Source organism: Ammospiza nelsoni, chromosome 22 (assembly GCF_027579445.1).
Source record: "Ammospiza nelsoni isolate bAmmNel1 chromosome 22, bAmmNel1.pri, whole genome shotgun sequence".
Classification (NCBI taxonomy): domain Eukaryota; kingdom Metazoa; phylum Chordata; class Aves; order Passeriformes; family Passerellidae; genus Ammospiza; species Ammospiza nelsoni.
The window spans coordinates 1,832,309-1,852,045 of NC_080654.1; the positions used below are offsets into that span (position 1 = coordinate 1,832,309).

A 19,737-nucleotide genomic window follows, 5' to 3' on the forward strand; every position below is an offset into this window, starting at 1 on the left:
GTTTTCCTCTTACCCCAAGAGGCATTTCTTGCTCAGAGCTTGATCCTTGAGGGGTCTGAGCTGCTCAGTTTGGTAATTAAGGGATCTGAGCTGCTCAAAATTTGGTAATTAAGGGGTTTGGGCTGCTCAGAGTTTGATCATTAAGGGATCTGAGCTGCTCAGAGTTTGGTACTTGAGGGGTCTGAGCTGCTCAGAGTTTTGTAATTAAGGGGTCTGCACTGCTTAGTTTGGCAATTAAGGGGTTTGAGCTGCTCAGAGTTTGGTCCTTGAGGGATCTGAGTTGCCCAGTTTGGTAATTAAGGGTCTGCACTGCTCAGTTTGGTAATTAAGGGGTCTGAGCTGCCCAATTTGGTTCTTGAAGGGTCTGCACTGCTCAGAGTTTGGTCCTTGAAGAGTTTGAGCTGCTCACTTTGGTCCTTGAGGGGTCTGCATTGCTCAGTTTGGTAATTAAGGGGTCTGAGCTGCCCAGTTTGATAATTAAGGGTCTGCAATGCTCAGTTTGGTAATTAAGGGGTCTGCACTGCTCAGAATTTGATCCTTAAGGGGTCTGAGCTGCCCAGTTTGGTAATTAAGGGCTCTGAGCCCTGAGCCCAGTGGGATTGGGGTGATTCCCTCCCTCAGGATGGGGTGACACTGCCCCATCCAGCTGGAGAGGAGCTGGAGCAGGGAAGCTGGGAAGGAACAGCTCCATGTCATGGCCAAACTATGCACTGGGGTCATGCTTTAATCCTGCACAGCCTCCCTGGGTTCCTGGGGAAGCTTCTGGAATCAGCCATGTTCAGCTGTTTCTCCTTCAGGCTGAGGGGAACACAGGAAAACACCCAGGCTGCTTTTCCAGCTCACCACAACGCAGCACAGCCACGTCCCAGCCCCAGCAAAGCTCCCCAGAAGGGGCTGAATCTGATAAATAAAATGTTTAAGGTTGGAGTTAATCCCTGCCTGGCCTGGTGCCCAGCTGTGGCTGCAGGAAAATGTGGTGTTTTCAGATCTCCCTGTTCCCAAAACAAAGTGACAGCTTCACAAATCAGAGGATGAGATTGCACCAGGATTCCTCCTCTCCTCTCTCCCCAGAAAGGACTGGAATGTGGCCTTGCACAACCACTGAGGCTGAGGTCTTCTCTGCATGGAAAAAGGGCAAAAAATATAAAAAACCAAACTTTCACAGAAAATAAAGTTTCAAGTCTCCATATTAAATCTTTTTGATTTATAAAACAATAGAGTAATTTGTTTTGCACCACTGTAAATACATTTACAGAACAAACAAAAAAATTCTGGTCAGGGAGTATCAAACCCAGCCCAGCCCTCTCCAAGGATACAACCTCAGAATTGTCATTTTTCTTTTTGCCCCAAATATATTCAGACACAAACAATTTATTACTTAAAATAAAAAATAAACTCTCTTTACTGTCACCAACATCCCACTTTGCTGCATGTGAAGCAATGAAATCCTTCACACTATTAAACAATTGAAAATGTATTTTAATTCTACAAATTTACAAGGAAAACAAAACAAAACAAAACAAACTCAACAAAAAAAAAAAAATAAACCAGAAACTGTTCCAGGACTATTATTTCAAGTTGTCCTTTGTCACAGTTTGTGATGATCCTGGGTTTTCAGGTAACTCCAGTCCTCTAATGGAATGCAGCAGTTAAACTCCACATTGATTTATAAAACAAGAGCCTTGGAATCTGTGATAATCTTTGAGTTTTTTTCACAGGGAAAAACATCTGTGCCCCTAACACAGAACAGAACTGGGGCATCAAATCCACTCACATGAATGGTGCTTTTTTTTGATTTTTGGGGATTTTTTTTTCCCTCTTCTTTTTTATGTTGAGTTCAAAACTTGAGGCTGAAGCCAGGTCCTGCAGCAGATGCTCCTTGGTTCGTGGTGGTCAGATGGAAACCTGTGTCCTTCAGGTCATCATCACCCTGTGAAAAGCAAGCACAGGGCACTGAGCAGGGGCTGGGCAGCTGCACTTACCCCTCCAAAACTCTAAACAGCAAAAATAAAGTATCTCAAGATGAGAAATAAATGATTTAGTGCCATCACAGTTAAGGTTATTCATAATCTTTAAATATTGCTATTTCAAAATTGGCCATTGCTAAAAGCAGTTGGAGTGTTCCTAATTCTGTACCCACTTTGGACTGCATGAGAAAGAAAAAAATGGACTTTCCCTGCCAGTGCAGGTGAATCTCAGGATCCCAACCAAATCCCAGCCCCAGGGGAGGCTCTGGAGCTGTGCCACCCTCACCAGCACTGACTTTGGGAAGGAAAACTGGATTCTCCCTGCAAGTCCAGGTGAATCTCAAGATCCCAACCAAAACCCAGCCCCAGAGAAGGCTCTGGAGCTGTGCCCAGCTCACACTGACTTTGGGAAGGAAAGCTGGACTCAGGATCCCACGCAAATCCCATCTCAGCTGAAGCCCTGCCCTGTGTCACACTCACAGCTGCCTGTAGCCCTGTGTCACACCCACACTCACAGCTGGCTGTAGCCTTGTGTCACACTCACAGCTGGCTGTAGCCCTGTACCCACTCACCAGTGCCTGTACCCCTGTACCCACTCACCAGCTGCCTGTAGCCCCTGTACCCACTCACCAGCTGCCTGTAGCCCTGTACCCACTCACCAGCTGCCTGTACCCCTGTACCCACTCACCAGCTGGCTGTAGCCCTGTGCCACACTCACCAGCTGCCTGTAGCCCCTGTACCCACTCACCAGTGCCTGTAGCCCTGTACCCACTCACCAGCTGCCTGTAGCCCTGTACCCACTCACCAGCTGCCTGTAGCCCCTGTACCCACTCACCAGCTGCCTGTAGCCCTGTGCCACACTCACCAGCTGGCTGTAGCCCTGTACCCACTCACCAGCTGCCTGTAGCCCTGTACCCACTCACCAGCTGGCTGTAGCCCTGTGCCCACTCACCAGCTGCCTGTAGCCCTGTGCCCACTCACCAGCTGCCTGTAGCCCTGTGCCACACTCACCAGCTGGCTGTAGCCCTGTGCCACACTCACCAGCTGGCTGTACCCCTGTGCCCACTCACCAGCTGGCTGTAGCCCCTGTACCCACTCACCAGTGCCTGTACCCCTGTACCCACTCACCAGCTGCCTGTAGCCCTGTGCCCACTCACCAGCTGCCTGTAGCCCTGTGCCCACTCACCAGCTGGCTGTAGCCCTGTGCCCACTCACCAGCTGGCTGTACCCCTGTACCCACTCACCAGCTGCCTGTAGCCCTGTACCCACTCACCAGTGCCTGTAGCCCCTGTACCCACTCACCAGTGCCTGTAGCCCTGTACCCACTCACCAGCTGGCTGTAGCCCTGTGCCCACTCACAGCTGGCTGTAGCCCTGTGCCCACTCACCAGCTGCCTGTAGCCCCTGTACCCACTCACCAGTGCCTGTAGCCCTGTGCCCACTCACCAGCTGGCTGTAGCCCTGTACCCACTCACAGCTGGCTGTACCCCTGTGCCCACTCACCAGCTGCCTGTAGCCCTGTACCCACTCACCAGCTGGCTGTAGCCCTGTACCCACTCACCAGCTGCCTGTAGCCCTGTACCCACTCACCAGCTGGCTGTAGCCCAGCCCTCCCTCGGGGGGCCGGGGGCTGGTGCCCCTCTTGACCCTCTGCTGCTCGCTCTTGGCTGGCCAGGTGGGGAACATGGAGGGGTCGATGGGCAGCGGGGTCTCCCTGAAGTACTCGTGCTTCAGCCCGTCCTCGGCCGTGATGCGCCGCGCCGGGTAGTATGTCAGGAAACTGCCAAGGATGCGGGAAAAGGAGATTTTAACCCCCCAAAACTGTCAGGAATGCTCTGGAGGGTTTTGGGATGTTCGGCAGAATTGTGGCACTGGGTATTGGGGTGATTCTGTTACAGGTGTTGGGTGGAATTCTATTGATTTGGTGGAATTCGAGTGGTTGGGTGGAATTCTGGGAGTAGCTATTGGTATAATTCTATTGCTTTGGTATCATTTTAATAGAATTATACCAATACCTAGTAACAGAATTATACCCAGTACCCAGGAATGATACTAAGTTAATACAAAATGTCCAGTAATAAAATGATACCAAATGAACAGAATTATACCCAATGTCCTGTAATTGAATTATACCAAATTAATACAAAATTTCCAGTAATAAAATTATGCCAAAGTAATAGAATTACACCCAATACCCAGTAACAAAATGATACCAAAATAATATAATTATATCCAATGTCCAGTAATAAAATGGTACCAAATTAATAGAATTATTCCTAATACCCAGTAATAAAATTATACCAAAATAATAGAATTACACCCAATACCCAGTAATACCAAATTTATAGAATTATACCAATACCCTTGGAAAGACAGATAAAGCTCCAAAGGGACCCAGGGTAATTATTCTAAAATATTTACAATTTTTGCTATTTTAAGAGAGATTTTAGACATTCTGTTATTGGGTATAATTCTATTATACCCAGTAATAAAATGATACCAAATCAATACCCTTGGATAGAAATATAAAGCTCCAAAGGGATCCAGGGTAATTCCATCAGAATATTTACAATTTTTGCTATTTCAAGAGAGATTTTAGCCATTCTCCTAACACACCAGCTACTCCTGTAACACAGTGTTAACCACACAACCTGGGCATGATTTTATAAACCTTCCACAACACAGGAAATTGTTTTCCTGCCCAGAAATTCCCAGGGATCCCTGGCATTTGGCACCCACTTGTTCATGAGGTCGAAGCCCTGGTCGGAGAGCAGAGCCCCGAATCTCTTGCGCAGGTTGTTGTAGGGATACTCTGTGAAGGTCATTTTCTTCACTGCTGGCAGCTCGTTGTAACCTGGCCAGATCTTTTCACTGGGAGTGCCCAGATCCTGCAAATGAAAATTCAAATATCCCTTTAATAAACTCAGAGTGCAATCCTTTATTTATTTATTCATGAGGAACTGGGAAGGATCCAGAGAAAACACTAAACAAATCATGGTCTCAGCCTGCTCAAAGTGTGGTAAAGCAGATTAAAGAACTTTTCATTAAATAACTTTTTATTGAGGCTGAATCTCTGTTAAAGAACAACAAGCCCTACACCAATGCTTCTGTTTCTAGAATCAGTTAAAATCCCAAAATATTTTCAAAATTACCTTAAAAACTTTGTTAATCTGGTCGATCTCTGACTTCCCTGGGAACAGCGGCTTCTGTGTCAGCAGCTCCCCAAAAATGCACCCCACTGACCACATGTCTATGGCTGTGGAATACTCCTGGAAAGAAGGGAAATCAAATTACACCTCAGAAAAATCAGGAAGATTTTTCACTGAGTTGTTTGGAGGGATGTTGTGGTTTCTGGGGTTTTATTTGGGTTTTTTTTTGAGCAGAACACACACAACCAGTCCAATACCCAAGGGCCAGGTCTTGATTATTCTCTCAATATCTCACTGTAATTATTTCAGATTTCTAATGATGAATTATGAGCAATACCCTTGTACACAAATCTATCAGGATGAAAGGTGAAAGTCTCCACATGGATGCCTCTCTTTTCCACTCACAAACAAAGCAGCACAGCTGAAAAATCAGAATTTTTTTCTGACAGGGCTCTTGGCACTGCAGCCCTACAGAACCCTGAATTCACCCAGACTTCAGCTACCAGCAGGGAACATTCTAGAATAATTCTGCTCTCAGATGTCACAGGTTTTAGACTAATTTAAAAAGGCATTTAATATCCAGCTGCCAAAAGTGACATTTTGGCAGCATCTATCAGCACTGAGCACATCAGCTTTCCAAGGAACAAAATCCATCTGCCACCCACCCTCCCTCTGTGTGGGAAGGGTGGAAGGGTTTGAGATGTCATTAGGAGGATAAGGAAGTAAGTAAGTAAGTAAATAAATAAATAAATAGTGCAATACATAATAATAGAATATTTCCATTATTATGAAAAATATATAATAATATATCATAAAATTATATAAGAAAAATATTATACTATATAATTAATATTATATAATAATTATAACATTTAAAATATACAATAATAATATATAATTGTATATAATAATATATTATACAATAGTGATAATAATAACAATAAATCTATAATCTATAATATATAACCGTATACTATATCTAATAATATATAATATTTCCATTATGAGGAAAAAGATATAATACTATATTATAAAATTATGTAATAAAATAATATTATAATAATAGATTACATATTTAATACTATATAATAATTATATACATGAAGATATACAACAATAATATAAATAATGTAGAATAATAAATTATATAATAATTTATATATCCATGGATGATAGTGATATAGGATGATAGGATGATAGTGATAATAATAGTGATGATAATGATGATGATGATAATGATGATGATAGAATAATCAGGATTTTCAGCTATGAATCAATATAATTAATTGCTCACACATTGATAATGATTTATAAAATCCAGCCAGGTGTTTTATAAATGCAACCAGAGGAACAAGAGGAGCTCACCTTGGCTCCCAGCAGCAGCTCAGGAGCTCTGTACCACAGGGTCACCACCACAGGCGTGTAGGGCTTCAGGGGGGACCCATATTCCCTGGCCAACCCAAAATCTCCAACCTGAAAGGAAAACCAACAACATTTCCAGCACTGCTCATTCACCATCAATGCCACTGCACACAACTTTGGGCACAGCTATAACTCTGCAGCACAGAATTTGTCCTGATTTCCTCATTTTTTCCAAATTCTTACTTTTAAAATGCCTGAATGACTGAGCAGCAGGTTGGAAGTTTTCAAGTCTCTGTGAAGGATCCAGTTGTCGTGGAGGTGTTTGACCCCTCGTAGTAACTGAATCATCAAAGTCTTCACTTCTCCTGCAGTGATAAAAAATAAAGAAATAAATGATAAAAAATGCATTGAAGAAAATAAATAAATGATAAAAAAATGCATTGAAAAAAATAAATCTACCTTGAATTTGTGTTTTGTTTGTTTGGAGGGCAGGAAGGAGTGTCTAGTTAAAGCACAGTAGGGCCTGCACTATAAAAATGTGTCACAGAACAGCAAAATTCATTTGGGCAGCTGGAATTCGTCCAAATTATGCTCAGAAATTATTGTCTCTCATGGGAAGCAGCCAAAATTAAAGCCCAGTGTTATTTTCCAGTTCAGCACAGGTGAAACTCCCCCACTTCCACCCCAAACACAAACTGGATTCATCATCAGCACGAGGCTCAGCCAACACCTTAACTTGGGTCAGGTTTTGGAGAACAAACAGAAAAATGCAGGAAATGTCAGTTCCAAGGAACACAGGACATTGCAAAGCAACACATGGCAGTGCCCAGAGCCAGCAGGGCCATTTGTGCTGGCCCCTGTGAGCTCTGAGATCCCAGCACCTGGCAGGAAAGGCTGCTTCATGGTTTCCATCAGGCTCTTGAGGTCGTGCTCCACATAATTCATCACAATATAGATTTTATCCATGTTGCTGCCCACAACAATCTCCTGCAACACACAACCAGATGAGCAAAACTTACATATGGTGTTTAAAAAGCATCCAAAATCTATTTTATTTATTCATGAGGAATTGGGAAGGATCCAGAGAAAACACTAAACAAATCATGGTCTCAGCCTGCTCAAAGTGTGGTAAAGCAGATTAAAGAACTTTTCATTAAATAACTTTTTATTGAGGCTGAATCTCTGTTAAAGAACAACAAGCACTACACCAATGCTCCTGTTTCCTGGAGGCTGCCATTGGAAAAATCCTTAAAAATTGTATTTTTTCTATTAAAAAAATTGCTCTTTTTTTGGTAAAATATCAGATTGTGCCTTATGAGCAACACACAACTGTTCACAACAGTAAGATCTGCCCGGGTTGCTGGTATTTTTATATTTAAAAGCCAAGAGGAATATTTCAACAAAATGAAAGACATAAAAGATTGCAGCCTTACTCTGACAGTGACAATATTCAGGTGCTGAGCTTTCAGAATTGTATTTATTTCTCTCAGAGAAGTAATGGGGAAACCTTCCTTCTCCTTTTCCATTTTCAGTCTCTTCAGAGCCACGATTTCATCTGTAAAGGAAACACATTTCCCATCACACAGTTAATAATTCACATTACCAGGTGCTGCCTCACTGATTAAATATTTAATTATCTGTGCTGTTCTGCCTTGAAAATGAGCAAGTAAAGAAATATTGCTGGTAAAGAAATATTTTAAATAGATTTTGTTCATCACTAAAAAATGCAAAATAATAATTTCCAGCCCTAAATAAACACCCTGAGGAAGAGGAGGGCTCTGATACCCACCAGTCTTTTTGTCCTTTGCCCTGTACACCACTCCATAGGTTCCCTCCTCAATCCTGTTCAAACACTGGAATTCCTCCACGCTGCGACATCCCTGAAAATCAGAGACAAAATTTACTCCTCCAGCATCTGGGGAAGGTTTTGCTTTTGTAACAACTTCAGCAGCTTCACAGTTAAAATTTAGCAGAAGAATTCAGCTATAAACCACATGAGAAAGGTGTCTTTGGGGTTTGTTTTTCATGGAGTTTCTAAAGGAATCCTGTGTTTCAGCAGATTAATTCAATTATTCCATTCACTTTTGCACAAAGGCAGCAACTCAGCACCTTTCACATAATTAATTAGTAAAAATCTGATTTTTATTAATATTTCTACACTTTGCTGTTGGTTACATAAAGAATAACCAATTTCTCTTTGTGATAACAGAACTCTCCTCTCACAAGGATCTATTTTCAGACAGCAATAGCAAAATAACAGATCTCAATGATATCAAAAATATTGGAGAGGGTGATTCCCTACCTGCAGGGCAGGAAGATATTTGGGAAGCTCCTGTTTCAGCTCGATGGGGGAGGAAGCTGGAGAGTCAGGGATGTATTCCCCTTCTGTCATGGCATTGGAATGAGGGGAGCCTTCCCCCATCTCCTCCTCCTCCACCTCACTCCCTGCAGAATCCCGGTCAAACCTCGACTCTGGAACTTTAAAAGTCAGAATCAGTGGTGGAAAGAGGAGCTGTGAGGATTAAATAAACTTAATCCTTCATTTATTTAGGGAAATCAAGGTGGTGGCATTGAGCACAGCGTGGCAGAGGATGGTGGAGAAGGCAAATTTCTCCTCTTGGCTTTCAGGAATTCACCTACAGTTTCCAGGTCAGAAAAATAAATTCACACTAGAATTGAAGAGAAAATTGACCCAAGATTCTCACTCTCACTCTGGGTCTCATTCTGATTTTGATTCCAGGGTGAATGCAGCAGGTCAGGAAAATAAATCTTTAAACCAGAATGGAAGAGAAAATTGACCTCCACCTCACTCCCTGCAGAATCCCAGTCAAACCTCGACTCTGGAACTTTAAAATTCAGAATCAGTGTTGGAAAGAGGAGCTGTGAGGATTAAATAAACTCAGCTTTAGGTAAATAAAGGTGGTGACATTGAGCACTGCATGGCAGATGGTGGAGAAGCCAAATTTCTCTTCTTGGCAAAGGTGATGCTTTCAGGAATTCACCTACAGCCTCCAGGTCAGAAAAATAAATTTACACCAGAATGGAAGAGAAAATTGTCCCAAGATTCTCATTCTGGGTTTCATTCTCTGATTTTGATTCCAGTGTTAATGCAGCAGGTCAGAAAAAGAAATCTTTTCACCAGAATGGAAGATAAAATTGACCCAAGATTCTCATTCCCATTTTGGGTCTCATTCTCTGATTTTGATGAGAAGACAAAAGAAATGAAAGAGAAGGAAACATCAGCTCATTAGACTGATTCCCTCTAAACACAAAGCTTGGAGCAGATTTCAAGGAATTTCTGAGTTTGACATGAGAACAGCATTTTGATATTTTAAATATTTGTAGAAATAGATTTATCTAGCTGCAAAACCTCAGGCAAACACTTCTTTAAAACATTCAATATTTGCATTGTACCAACTGGGATGTGGTTTCCATTCTCCCGCTCCTCCTCTTCGCTCATTTCCTCCTCGCTCACCTCCTCTGCAAAACAGAACCAAGTTTGGTTGGAAAAATCCAAATTTCTGCAGCTCCCTGGGAGGAAATCCCTGCTGGAATCCTCTCCCACCTCACCAGGCCTCTGCACTGCCATGACCAAGAAATTTTGTTCACTTCCAACAGGGAACACAACTTTTACCAATTCTCTGGGAATTGGGAGGTGGGCAGGTAAATAAATTATTAATATTTCCTGATTAATTGTAATTATTTTAAAGAAAAACACCCAGCCATCAACCAGAGCCTGCTCTTGTGCCTTTACTAATTAATGACAAGAACAGCTGCACTCAGACTTCTTTACTGAACTACTGAACTTTGAATTATTTTCTGTTGCAAATTTCAGAAGTTTTTTCCAAATGAATGAAGATAACACAAAATGCCAAAGACATTTGGATTTCACCACCCCCCAAAGTGCAAACTGTGCTCTGCAGAGTATTTGATGCCACAGAACCACCTGAACCTCTGACAGAAATGGCTCTCAGGTTTCTGCTCTGGCTCCTTAGATAAGAATTGGTATTACCTCTACCAAAAGGACAGAATGGGACTTGGACTTGGGGGTTCTCTTTTTAGTTATCTTGACCTGTGAGGTCTCAGCCTAGCCTAGACTAAGAGAAAAGGAAAATGTTCAAATAAAACAGCACAGCATGAGGAAAATAAAGAAAATAAAGAAAATCAGACAGCCCTTGGTGGAATCCTCACCTGCTGATTGCTCAGACACCTCCTCAGAATTGCTTCCTGTCTCCTCCTCCTCCTCCTCCTCTTCCTCCCCCTCCTCCTCAGAGCCTTCACTGCTGGACTCTTCCTCCTCCTCTTCTGAGCCTGATCCAGATTCTGTCCAGGAATAATCAGGCATTAACACTCACAGTGAAATTAATTACATCTCTACAATTAATTACAGCTCCTAAATTGCATTTCATCACCTGAGGAAGACTCTGCTGAGCTGGTTTTTCTCTCACTGTCACTGATGTCCTGCAAGTCTGACAGAGGATCCCTCTCTTCTGGTTTCTCTTCTTTTACTGCTGAAACCACAAAAATTAAAAGCACAGTGCTAATTGAGTATCATTTCCAAGCCTCTGAATTCCCTGCTTCACTTTCTGCTGGCATTAAATCAGTGCTGAATATTCAGTACTGGAAATTCACAGCACTAAAAAAATAAATAATAATAATTTCACACTCTGCTCAATGACAAACAGCTTTTCTGGATTGTAGTGGTGTAGGTTTAACAAGCAAAAATATGGAACATTGACCTGATTTTTAAACATGGTGTTCCTAAGATGAATTAAAACAGGGGGAAAATGGGGAAAAAGCACCATGGTGACAAAAATCACCAGGACAGGTCCCTACACACTGGTTACTGTCAGTGCTCACTGCTCCAGTGATCACCATGAAAAATCCCTGCTGGTTGATGGGGCAGGAGCTTCCCAGGCCTTGCTGCCTGCACCTGGAATTGCAGCTGATTTCATCCTGCTCTGGGTGGAATTCCAGTTGATTCCATCCTGCTCTGAGTGTCTCCACCTGGAATTCAATCTCTACAATTAATTCCAGCTGATTCCATCCCACTTTGGGTGCCTACATTTGGAATTCCAGCTGATTCCATCCTGCTCTGGGAGCCTACATCTAGAATTCCATTGATTCCATCCTCCTCTGGGTGCCTCTACCTGGAATTCCATCTCTACAAAAAATTCCAGCTGATTCCATCCTGCCCTGGGTGCCTCCACTTCTTTTCACAGCTGCACACATCAGAGCTTTCCTCCCTCAAACAAAGGCATTTTTATGTCACTTGTGCAAATTCCCTACCCCAAGAACCTTCAGGTGGGATCATTTTCTGGCTTGTATAACAAAATTCACCATCTAAGGAGAATTCTGCCTTCAGTATCTAATTAATCCACAAGATGACAGAATCAGTGATGCTCACTGAGGTCACTTTTCAAGGTAATTTAGCTCCTAACCCCAAATCCATCTGGAGCTGGAGTAACCAATCCCTTTTTAACCTGCAAGGCAATTCAACTGCAGGATTTTAAAAATTCAGTCAGCTGCTTCTTTCACCACTGAAAGGGGGTAACTCATTTAGAACCTTTTCCAATTGCTATTCCTACCCCTAAATATTCCATTTATCACTTGTGCATGTCCTGCAAAACCAGCACTGCTTCAGGAAAGAGACATTGGTGAGGATTCCAGATTTACGCCGCTGGGGCTGAGCTGGAACTGAGCACCTGGGATGTTTGTTTGAGACTAAAAATGAATTGAGTTTGATTGAATTTGATTTTTTACCCCCAGCTGTCCCCCAAGACAGTGTAGAGTGGCAGATGCTACCTGGTTTCCTGCTCTCTCCTTGCTCAAGCTTGTCTCTCTGCTGGCGCAAGGGGCTGCGACTCCAGGGTCTCATTTTTACTTTGTCTCCATATTCTTCCCTCACTGTTCTATGGTGTGCAGAAACTAGGGAAAACAAAACCACAAGAAATTGTTACATCTGCCTAGTTAGAGTAGTCCTGTCTGCCACAGCCACCTGATTGGAATGTTTTAATTATTTTTTAACAGGGTAATGGGGAAGAATGGGAGAGAAACCTACTTAAATCAGTATTTAAGTATTAAATTTAAGTATTTAAGCTTAAGTATATTATATTATATTAAGTATTAAACCAGTATTTAACTCTTCTTTCTGGGAGAATGAAGGGTTTTGATTGATCTCAAATAAAATATGGGTTTGTACTGCTTAGAGAAAGCTGCTGCCACACTTAAAAACAGAAGCAAGCTGCCCTGTATGTTACACAATAAAAACCCTGATTCTAAAGCATTAATGCCAGAGAAAGAAGTGGAAAATATGTAAAAGAATCAAACCAGCTGAGGTTTAGAAGGAGCTGACAGAACATTCAGAACAATAAAATCAATGAAATTAAAAGTTACACAGATTGAGCACTATCAGCACAAAGCCAAGCACAAAAAGGAGCTGTTTGGTATGAGCTGAGCAAGAAAGAGAAAGCAAAAAATATGAATTGTTTTGCTATGCTTGAATAATCTCTGTCACCTGATCACAGGAATGGGCTGTGTTTTTTACCTCTGAAAGTTGGGCCAGAGATCCTTGAACCAAAAATGATCTGAGATTGCAAACATCCAACATGCAAAAAGTGCAAAACTTAAACTCTTCAGGCACCAGAAAATCCCACCTGACTCCCAGTGCAGCATTTGCCATGCCTGGAGTACTTTCATGACCTCTCCCCCTTTGCAATTTATTCCCCCAAATCCCTAAAACATTGAATTTTGATGTTTCAACCTCTATCAAACTGAGTTAGGCTCAGCCAAAGAGTTCAGAACCACTGAACACAGTGGCACCTCCAGAAATCCTGTTTTTATGGGAAATCTCCCCTCAGAAATCCTGTGTTTATAGGAAATCTCCCCCTCAGAAATCCTGTGTTTATAGGAAATCTCCCCCTCAGAAATCCTGCTTTTATAGGAAATCTCCCCCTCAGAAATCCTGTTTTTATAGGAAATCTCCCCCTCAGAAATCCTGTTTTTATAGGAAATTTCCCCCTCAGAAATCCTGCTTTTATAGGAAATTTCCCCTTCAGAAATCCTGCTTTTATAGGAAATTTCCCCTCAGAAATCCTGTTTTTATAGGAAATTCCCCCCTCAGAAATCCTACTTTTATAGGAAATTTTCCCCTCAGAAATCCTGTTTTTATAGGAAATTTTCCCCTCAGAAATCCTGTTTTTATAGGAAATTTTCCCCCTCAGAAATCCTGTTTTTATGGGAAATCTCCCCTTCAGAAATCCTGCTTTTATAGGAAATCTCCCCCTCAGAAATCTTGCTTTTATAGGAAATCTCCCCTTCAGAAATCCTGCTTTTATAGGAAATCTCCCCCTCAGAAATCCTGTTTTTATACGAAATTTTCACCTCAGAAATCCTGTTTTTATAGGAAATTTCCCCCTCAGAAATCCTGTTTTTAAGGAAATCTCCCTGACAGGGAGAGACAAGGACTCACTGACCAACTTCTCAGGATATTTAAGGCCCATAACATCATCACATCATTTTATCTCCCCAAATAAAACTTGAATTTCCTTTTCCCTCCCATGCCAGACCCTCCCCACTTTAATATTTCTTAAATTCTGGTGCTGCTTTAATAAAAAACATTTCTACCCCTCCATTCAGCAGTGTGTAAACAGGTAGGAAAGTGCTAGTAAATCTGATTTGTGCAGAGGGAGTCACCTTCTCTCCTGGCTTCCCTCTCCTTCCTCCTCTCCTCAGCTCTCCTCTCCCTCTCCTTTTGCTCTCGCTGCTCCTTCTGCTGCTCCCGGATTTTCCTTTCCCTTTCTCTCTCCAGTTGCTCCAAACGATCTCTGGAAAATAATTTTTGTTATAAATTCAGCTGGTGAAGAGAAGGACAACTGGTTAAATCTGAAAATTGGTTCAATCTGGTTAAATAATTTTTGTTTGTTATAAATTCAGCTGGTGAAGAGAAGGACAACTGGTTAAATCTGAAAATTGGTTCAATCTGGTTAAATAATTTTTGTTTGTTATAAATTCAGCTGGTGAAGAGAAGGACAACTGGTTAAATCTGAAAACTGGTTCAATGTGGTTAAATAATTTTTGTTTGTTGTAAATTCAGCTGGTGAAGAGAAGGAAAATTGGTTTGCAACATCAAACCACTGAACTCAATTTCCTTCTCAACACCTCCAGTCAGAAACAGGTGGAGTTTTTCAGGTGATCCCTTAAAAAACAGGTTTAGAAGATCCAGACCAGCATTTCTCCACCCTATCAGGATTTAAGCAAAAATTAAGCCAGTTCAGTTAATTAATCCCATGATAATCCAGGTAATTAATCCCCAGTGAAAATCTGCTTTGTACCTATTTTTTAGGTTGGAAAAACCCCTAAGACCATCTAATCTTTTTATTTATTTAAAATTAATGTATCTGATTTCTTTAAAAAATTAATTATTGTATATAACTATAGATAATTATCTAAATTTAAATTAACTACATTAATTTATCTTTTCTGACCAATAACTAAATAATAACTTTTGACCAATAACCAAACACCAAGATAAAAGTGATTCCAAACCCATGATTTTAACCCCTTCTATAAAATCTTTAAAAATTGTTCCTTGAACTGCAAGCCTCAGTTGATTACTTTTATTTATATATTTTATTTAAAATTAATTTAGTTTAAACATTAATTACTGTATATAATTATATATAATTATCTAAATTTAAATTATTAATTGCATTAATTTATTCATCTTTTCTGACCAATAACTATAAGAAATCACAGTATATCATGCAAGAGCAATGAAACCTTCACAAAGCTTCATATTTTTATTCCAGTGAATTCACCTGGAATACCCACAGTAATGAAGCATTTAAAAAATAATTAAGTGAAGAACAAAGTGGATTTTTTTGGTTCTTTCCCCATGCCCAGAGCAGGCAGGGATGGATGTACCTCTCCCTTCTGGAATGTTCCCTTGCCATCTCTCTCCGTTTCTGTCTCTCCCATTCTCGCCGGGCTTTATCCTGCTCCTCTCTGTGTCTCTTCCTACGCTCGTGCTCCCGTTCCTTCTCCTTCACTCTGGCGTGTTTCCCTTCAACAAACACAAATTCATTTCAATTTCCCTTCAACAAACACAAATTCATTTCAATTTCCCTTCAACAAACACAAATTCATTTCAATTTCCCTTCAACAAACACAAATTCATTTCAATTTCCCTTCAACAAACACAAATTCATTTCAATTTCCCTTCAACAAACAAATCAATTTCTGAGTGTTACTGCTCCAAATAATCACTGAAAGCAAAACTCAGGGGGTGAAACTGATGAGAACCATTGCCACGAGCTCTGTTGTTTTCTTAAATTTTCTTAACACAGAAATTCCTGTTCTGAAAGGGGGTTGGAAGCCCAAAGTCTGTAAGTCATATTTTGCAGGAATATTTTATTAAAGTAAAAAATGGTTGTTATTAATGGGAATGACTCTAGAAAGGATATTTATTTTTTCTTGGCAGGTACAAAGACCAGAGATCTTTCACTCAGTGAAGCCAAAGAGAATATCTGAATTAAAATAAAAAATGGTTGTTATTGACAGGAAGACAAGGGGAATATTTCTAGAAAGGATATTTTTTTCCCTTGGCAGGTACAAAGACCAGAGATCTTTCACTCAGTGAAGCCAAAGAGAATATCTGAATTAAAATAAAAAATGGTTGTTATTGATAGGAAGACAATGGGACTGACTCTAGAAAGGATATTTTTTTCCCTTGGCAGGTACAAAGATCAGAGATCTTTCACTCAGTGAAGCCAAAGAGAATATACTTGTAATAAAGTAAAAAATGGCTGTTATTGATAGGAAGACAATAGGACTTGCTTTAGAAATGATATTTTTTCCTTAGCAGGTACAAAGATCAGAGTTCTTTCACTCAGTGAAGCCAGAAAGAATACTTGCATTAAAGTTAAAATATGGTTCTTATTGACAATGGAAATGTCTCTAGAAATGATATTTTTTCCTTAACAGGTACAAAGATCAGAGCTCTGTCACTCAGTGAAGCCAGAAAGAATACTTGTATTGAAGTAAAAAATGATTGTTTAACTGATAGGAATATCTCTAGAAAGGATATTTTGGCAGGTACAAAGATCAGAGATCTTTCCCTCAGTGAAGCCAGAGAGAATCTTATCAGGCTTCAAGGAGTAAAAGTGACCTCAGAGTCCCTGTCCCAAAGTGATTTCTCTCCTCTGACCACACTCACACCCCTGTCAGTCCCCTGAGGGCACCAAAACAGCCAAAGAAATAAACAATTTAAATTTCTCTGTCTATCCAGCTGCTGGGTTTCCCCCAGCCTGAGTTATTTTATTTATTCTACTCCCAGAATCACCTTCTGCAGAGTGGCTCCTGTGCCTGCGTTTCTCTTTCCTCTTCTCATCCTTCCTGTGATGGGTTTTCTCTTTCCTGGACATTTGCTGGGGGGGTTTGATGGCCAAGGAATCATCTTCTTCTCCCCTGGAAGGCAGGACAGGAATGAACTCAGGGAGGGGACAGGGGAAATCCACACATTTCCTTGGCTGGAAAAGATTCCTGGTTTGTTTTGGGTTTCCACAATAAATCCAGACTGGAACACAACACTTAAATTGGTCTCCTTGCTTGGAAAAGATTCCCATTTTATTTTGAGTTTCCACAATAAATCCAAACTGGAACACAACACTTAAATTGGTCTCCTTGCTTGGAAAAGATTCCCATTTTATTTTGGGTTTCCACAATAAATCCAAACTGGAACACAACACTTAAATTGGTCTCCTTGCTTGGAAAAGATTCCCATTTTATTCTGAGTTTCCACAATAAATCCAAACTGGAACACAACACTTAAATTGGTCTCCTTGCTTGGAAAAGATTCCCATTTTATTTTGGGTTTCCACAATAAATCCAAACTGGAACACAACACTTAAATTGGTCTCCTTGCTTGGAAAAGATTCCCATTTTATTTTGGGTTTCCACAATAAATCCAAACTGGAACACAACACTTAAATGGGTTAAATCTCAACCAGTGCTTCACAAGTGTGTGCTACAAAAAGGATTTTCCCTTCTAAAATTTGATTTTCCCTTCAGATATTTGAAACCTTTTCTCAGGACATTGAAAGGTTAATTTAAGGATTTGAAAGGTAAATTTCAGGAATTTTTTCCTCTTTTTATTTCCTCATCCTCACCTGTCTTCCATGGAGTCTTCCCTCCTGTAGGGTGAGTTCCTGATGGTGATTTCCATGCGATGGTCTCTCAGCTCCCCCTCCTCAAGAGAATCCCTCTTGGAATCCCTGTCATCTGACTGAGGGAACAGGGAAAATCTGTTTATTTGTATGGCTCAAAGTGAATAAAATTAAATATTACTGAAATCTTCCTCTGCTGGCCCAAAAATTCAGCCTGGATTGGTCACCCCTGTGAAATCACTGATTTGTGACAGCAGCACTTTGGGCTGAAGTGCATTAATTTCACAAAATTAGATAAAATTAAACAAGGAGGAGGAGTGCAATAATTATTGTGTGGTATTTTCTGCAATAATTATTTTGCACACAGCTGAACAAAACTAAATAGCAACAGAAAAGTGATTCCAAACCCAGAATTTTAACCCATTCTTCTATAAAACCTTTAAGAATTGTTCCTTGAACTGCAGGCCCCAGTTGATTACTTTATCTATATATATATATATATATATACATATATTTAATTCATTTAAAATTAATTAATTTGTCTTTAAAATTAATAATTGCATATAATTATATATAATTATCTAAATCTAAACTATTAATTACAATAATTTATCTTTTCTGACCAATAACCAAACAGCAACATAAGAGTGATTCCAAACCCAGAATTTTAACCCATTCTCCTATAAAACCTTTAAGAATTGTTCCTTGAACTGCAGGCCCCAGTTGATTAATTAATTTTAAATGAATTAAAATATAAACATATAGATACATATAAATAAATAAAGCAATTTTTCTTTAAAATTAATAATTGCATATAATTATATATAATTATCTAAATCTAAACTATTAATTACAATAATTTATCTTTTCTGACCAATAACCAAACAGCAACATAAGAGTGATTCCAAACCCAGAATTTTAACCCATTTTTCTATAAAATCTTTAAAAGTTATTCCTTGAACTGCAAGCCCCAGTTGATTATTTTTATATATATTTTTATATCTTATTTATTTAAATATTAATTATTGCATATAATTATTTAAATCATTAATTGCATTAATTTATTTCTCTTTTCTGACCAGTAACAAAATAATAACTTTTCTGACCAATAACCAAACAGCAAGATAAAATTTATCCCAAACCCAGAATTTTAACCCATTCTTCTATAAAACCTTTAAAAATTGTTCCTTGAAATGCAAGCCCCAGTTGATTTTTTTTATTTATCTATTTTATTTTAAATTAATTTAATTTAAACATTAATCATTGTATATAATTTATATATAATTATCTACATTTAAATTATTAATTGCATTAATTTATTTCTCTTTTCTGACCAATAACTATAAGAAATCACAGTATATAATGCAAGGCCAATGAAATCTTCACAAAGCTTCATATTTTTGTAAAACTTTGGAATTAGAGACCACACAGAAAAAACTTCAGCTGACAGAGCATCAGAAAAAATCACCAGAAAATCAGGATACAGGCAGTGCACCCCATTAAAATGCAGCTTTCTATTAATAAAGTAAATAATTTAATTAAATGAGTCCCAAAGCGCAGCTTACATTTTTCATACGTTTGATCTCTGCCTTCTCCTCTTGCTCCTTCCTTCGTTTCTTCTCCTGGAGAATCTCATCTAAAGTCTTCACCTTCCAAGAATCCTTTTCATCACCCATTTGAGTTCCAAAAAACACCCTCTGCAAAAGAAGCAGACATTGAAAAACCCCACAAATAAATAGAAACAAATCTCTTTCACACCCATTTATTTAATGTTTTGTTTTAGAGTAAAGCCATGATAGAGCTGATTTATGGTGGATGAAAAATGTTTGTTTTGCACCCAAAGAAAGACTCTGTAAGAGCTCAGGGAGCTGCTGGAGGGCAAGAAAACCAATTTATGCCCATTATTTAATAATGACCTGAGGTAATAAAGCTTTGGGAAAAAAGGACACAGAATGCAGGATTTATGGCACAACTCCTGAGATAAGGAAGAAAATAATGAAGCCAACTGTGCTGAAATCAGCAGTCACTGAGGAAAAGGTAATTCCAGCACAACCACAGAGAAAGGCACTAATTAGCATGAGAAGTGGAAGAATAA

The 19,737-nt window shown here is 39.8% G+C and overlaps 1 protein-coding gene across 5 annotated transcripts; it reads right to left on the minus strand.

Annotated features, from left to right (window-relative positions):
* Window positions 1-1,169: 1,169 nt before the first annotated feature.
* On the minus strand, window positions 1,170-19,334 carry LOC132082899 (cyclin-dependent kinase 11B). Of its 5 annotated transcripts, none has more exons than XM_059487341.1 (19): window positions 19,208-19,334; window positions 17,646-17,761; window positions 16,820-16,944; window positions 15,403-15,541; window positions 14,173-14,303; window positions 12,283-12,405; window positions 10,890-10,985; window positions 10,669-10,800; window positions 9,892-9,957; window positions 8,780-8,949; window positions 8,267-8,357; window positions 7,911-8,032; window positions 7,359-7,464; window positions 6,721-6,842; window positions 6,481-6,588; window positions 5,119-5,235; window positions 4,706-4,854; window positions 3,557-3,746; window positions 1,170-1,930 (listed from the first exon to the last, which is right to left on the minus strand). In XM_059487341.1, the coding sequence occupies exons 1-19, from the start codon at window positions 19,316-19,318 to the stop codon at window positions 1,838-1,840; spliced, it is 2,307 nt and encodes a 768-aa protein (XP_059343324.1). In that variant the 5' UTR covers window positions 19,319-19,334; the 3' UTR covers window positions 1,170-1,837. The 5 variants fall into 5 exon arrangements, with proteins under 5 accessions (XP_059343324.1, XP_059343322.1, XP_059343323.1 ...); XM_059487339.1 differs by having other exon boundaries at window positions 8,780-8,955; XM_059487340.1 differs by having other exon boundaries at window positions 10,890-10,988.
* Window positions 19,335-19,737: the final 403 nt, after the last annotated feature.

Coding starts and splice junctions, on each gene's coding strand:
- LOC132082899 (XM_059487338.1), bottom strand. CDS start 19,318: ATGGGTGATGAAAAGGATTCTTGGAAGGTGAAGACTTTAGATGAGATT. Junction 12,406..14,172: donor GAGGGAAGCCAGGAGAGAAG/GTGACTCCCTCT, acceptor TGTTTTCCCTAG/TTTCTGCACACCATAGAACA. Junction 1,931..3,556: donor GGCTGGGCTACAGCCAGCTG/GTGAGTGGGTAC, acceptor TGCTTTTCACAG/GGTGATGATGACCTGAAGGA.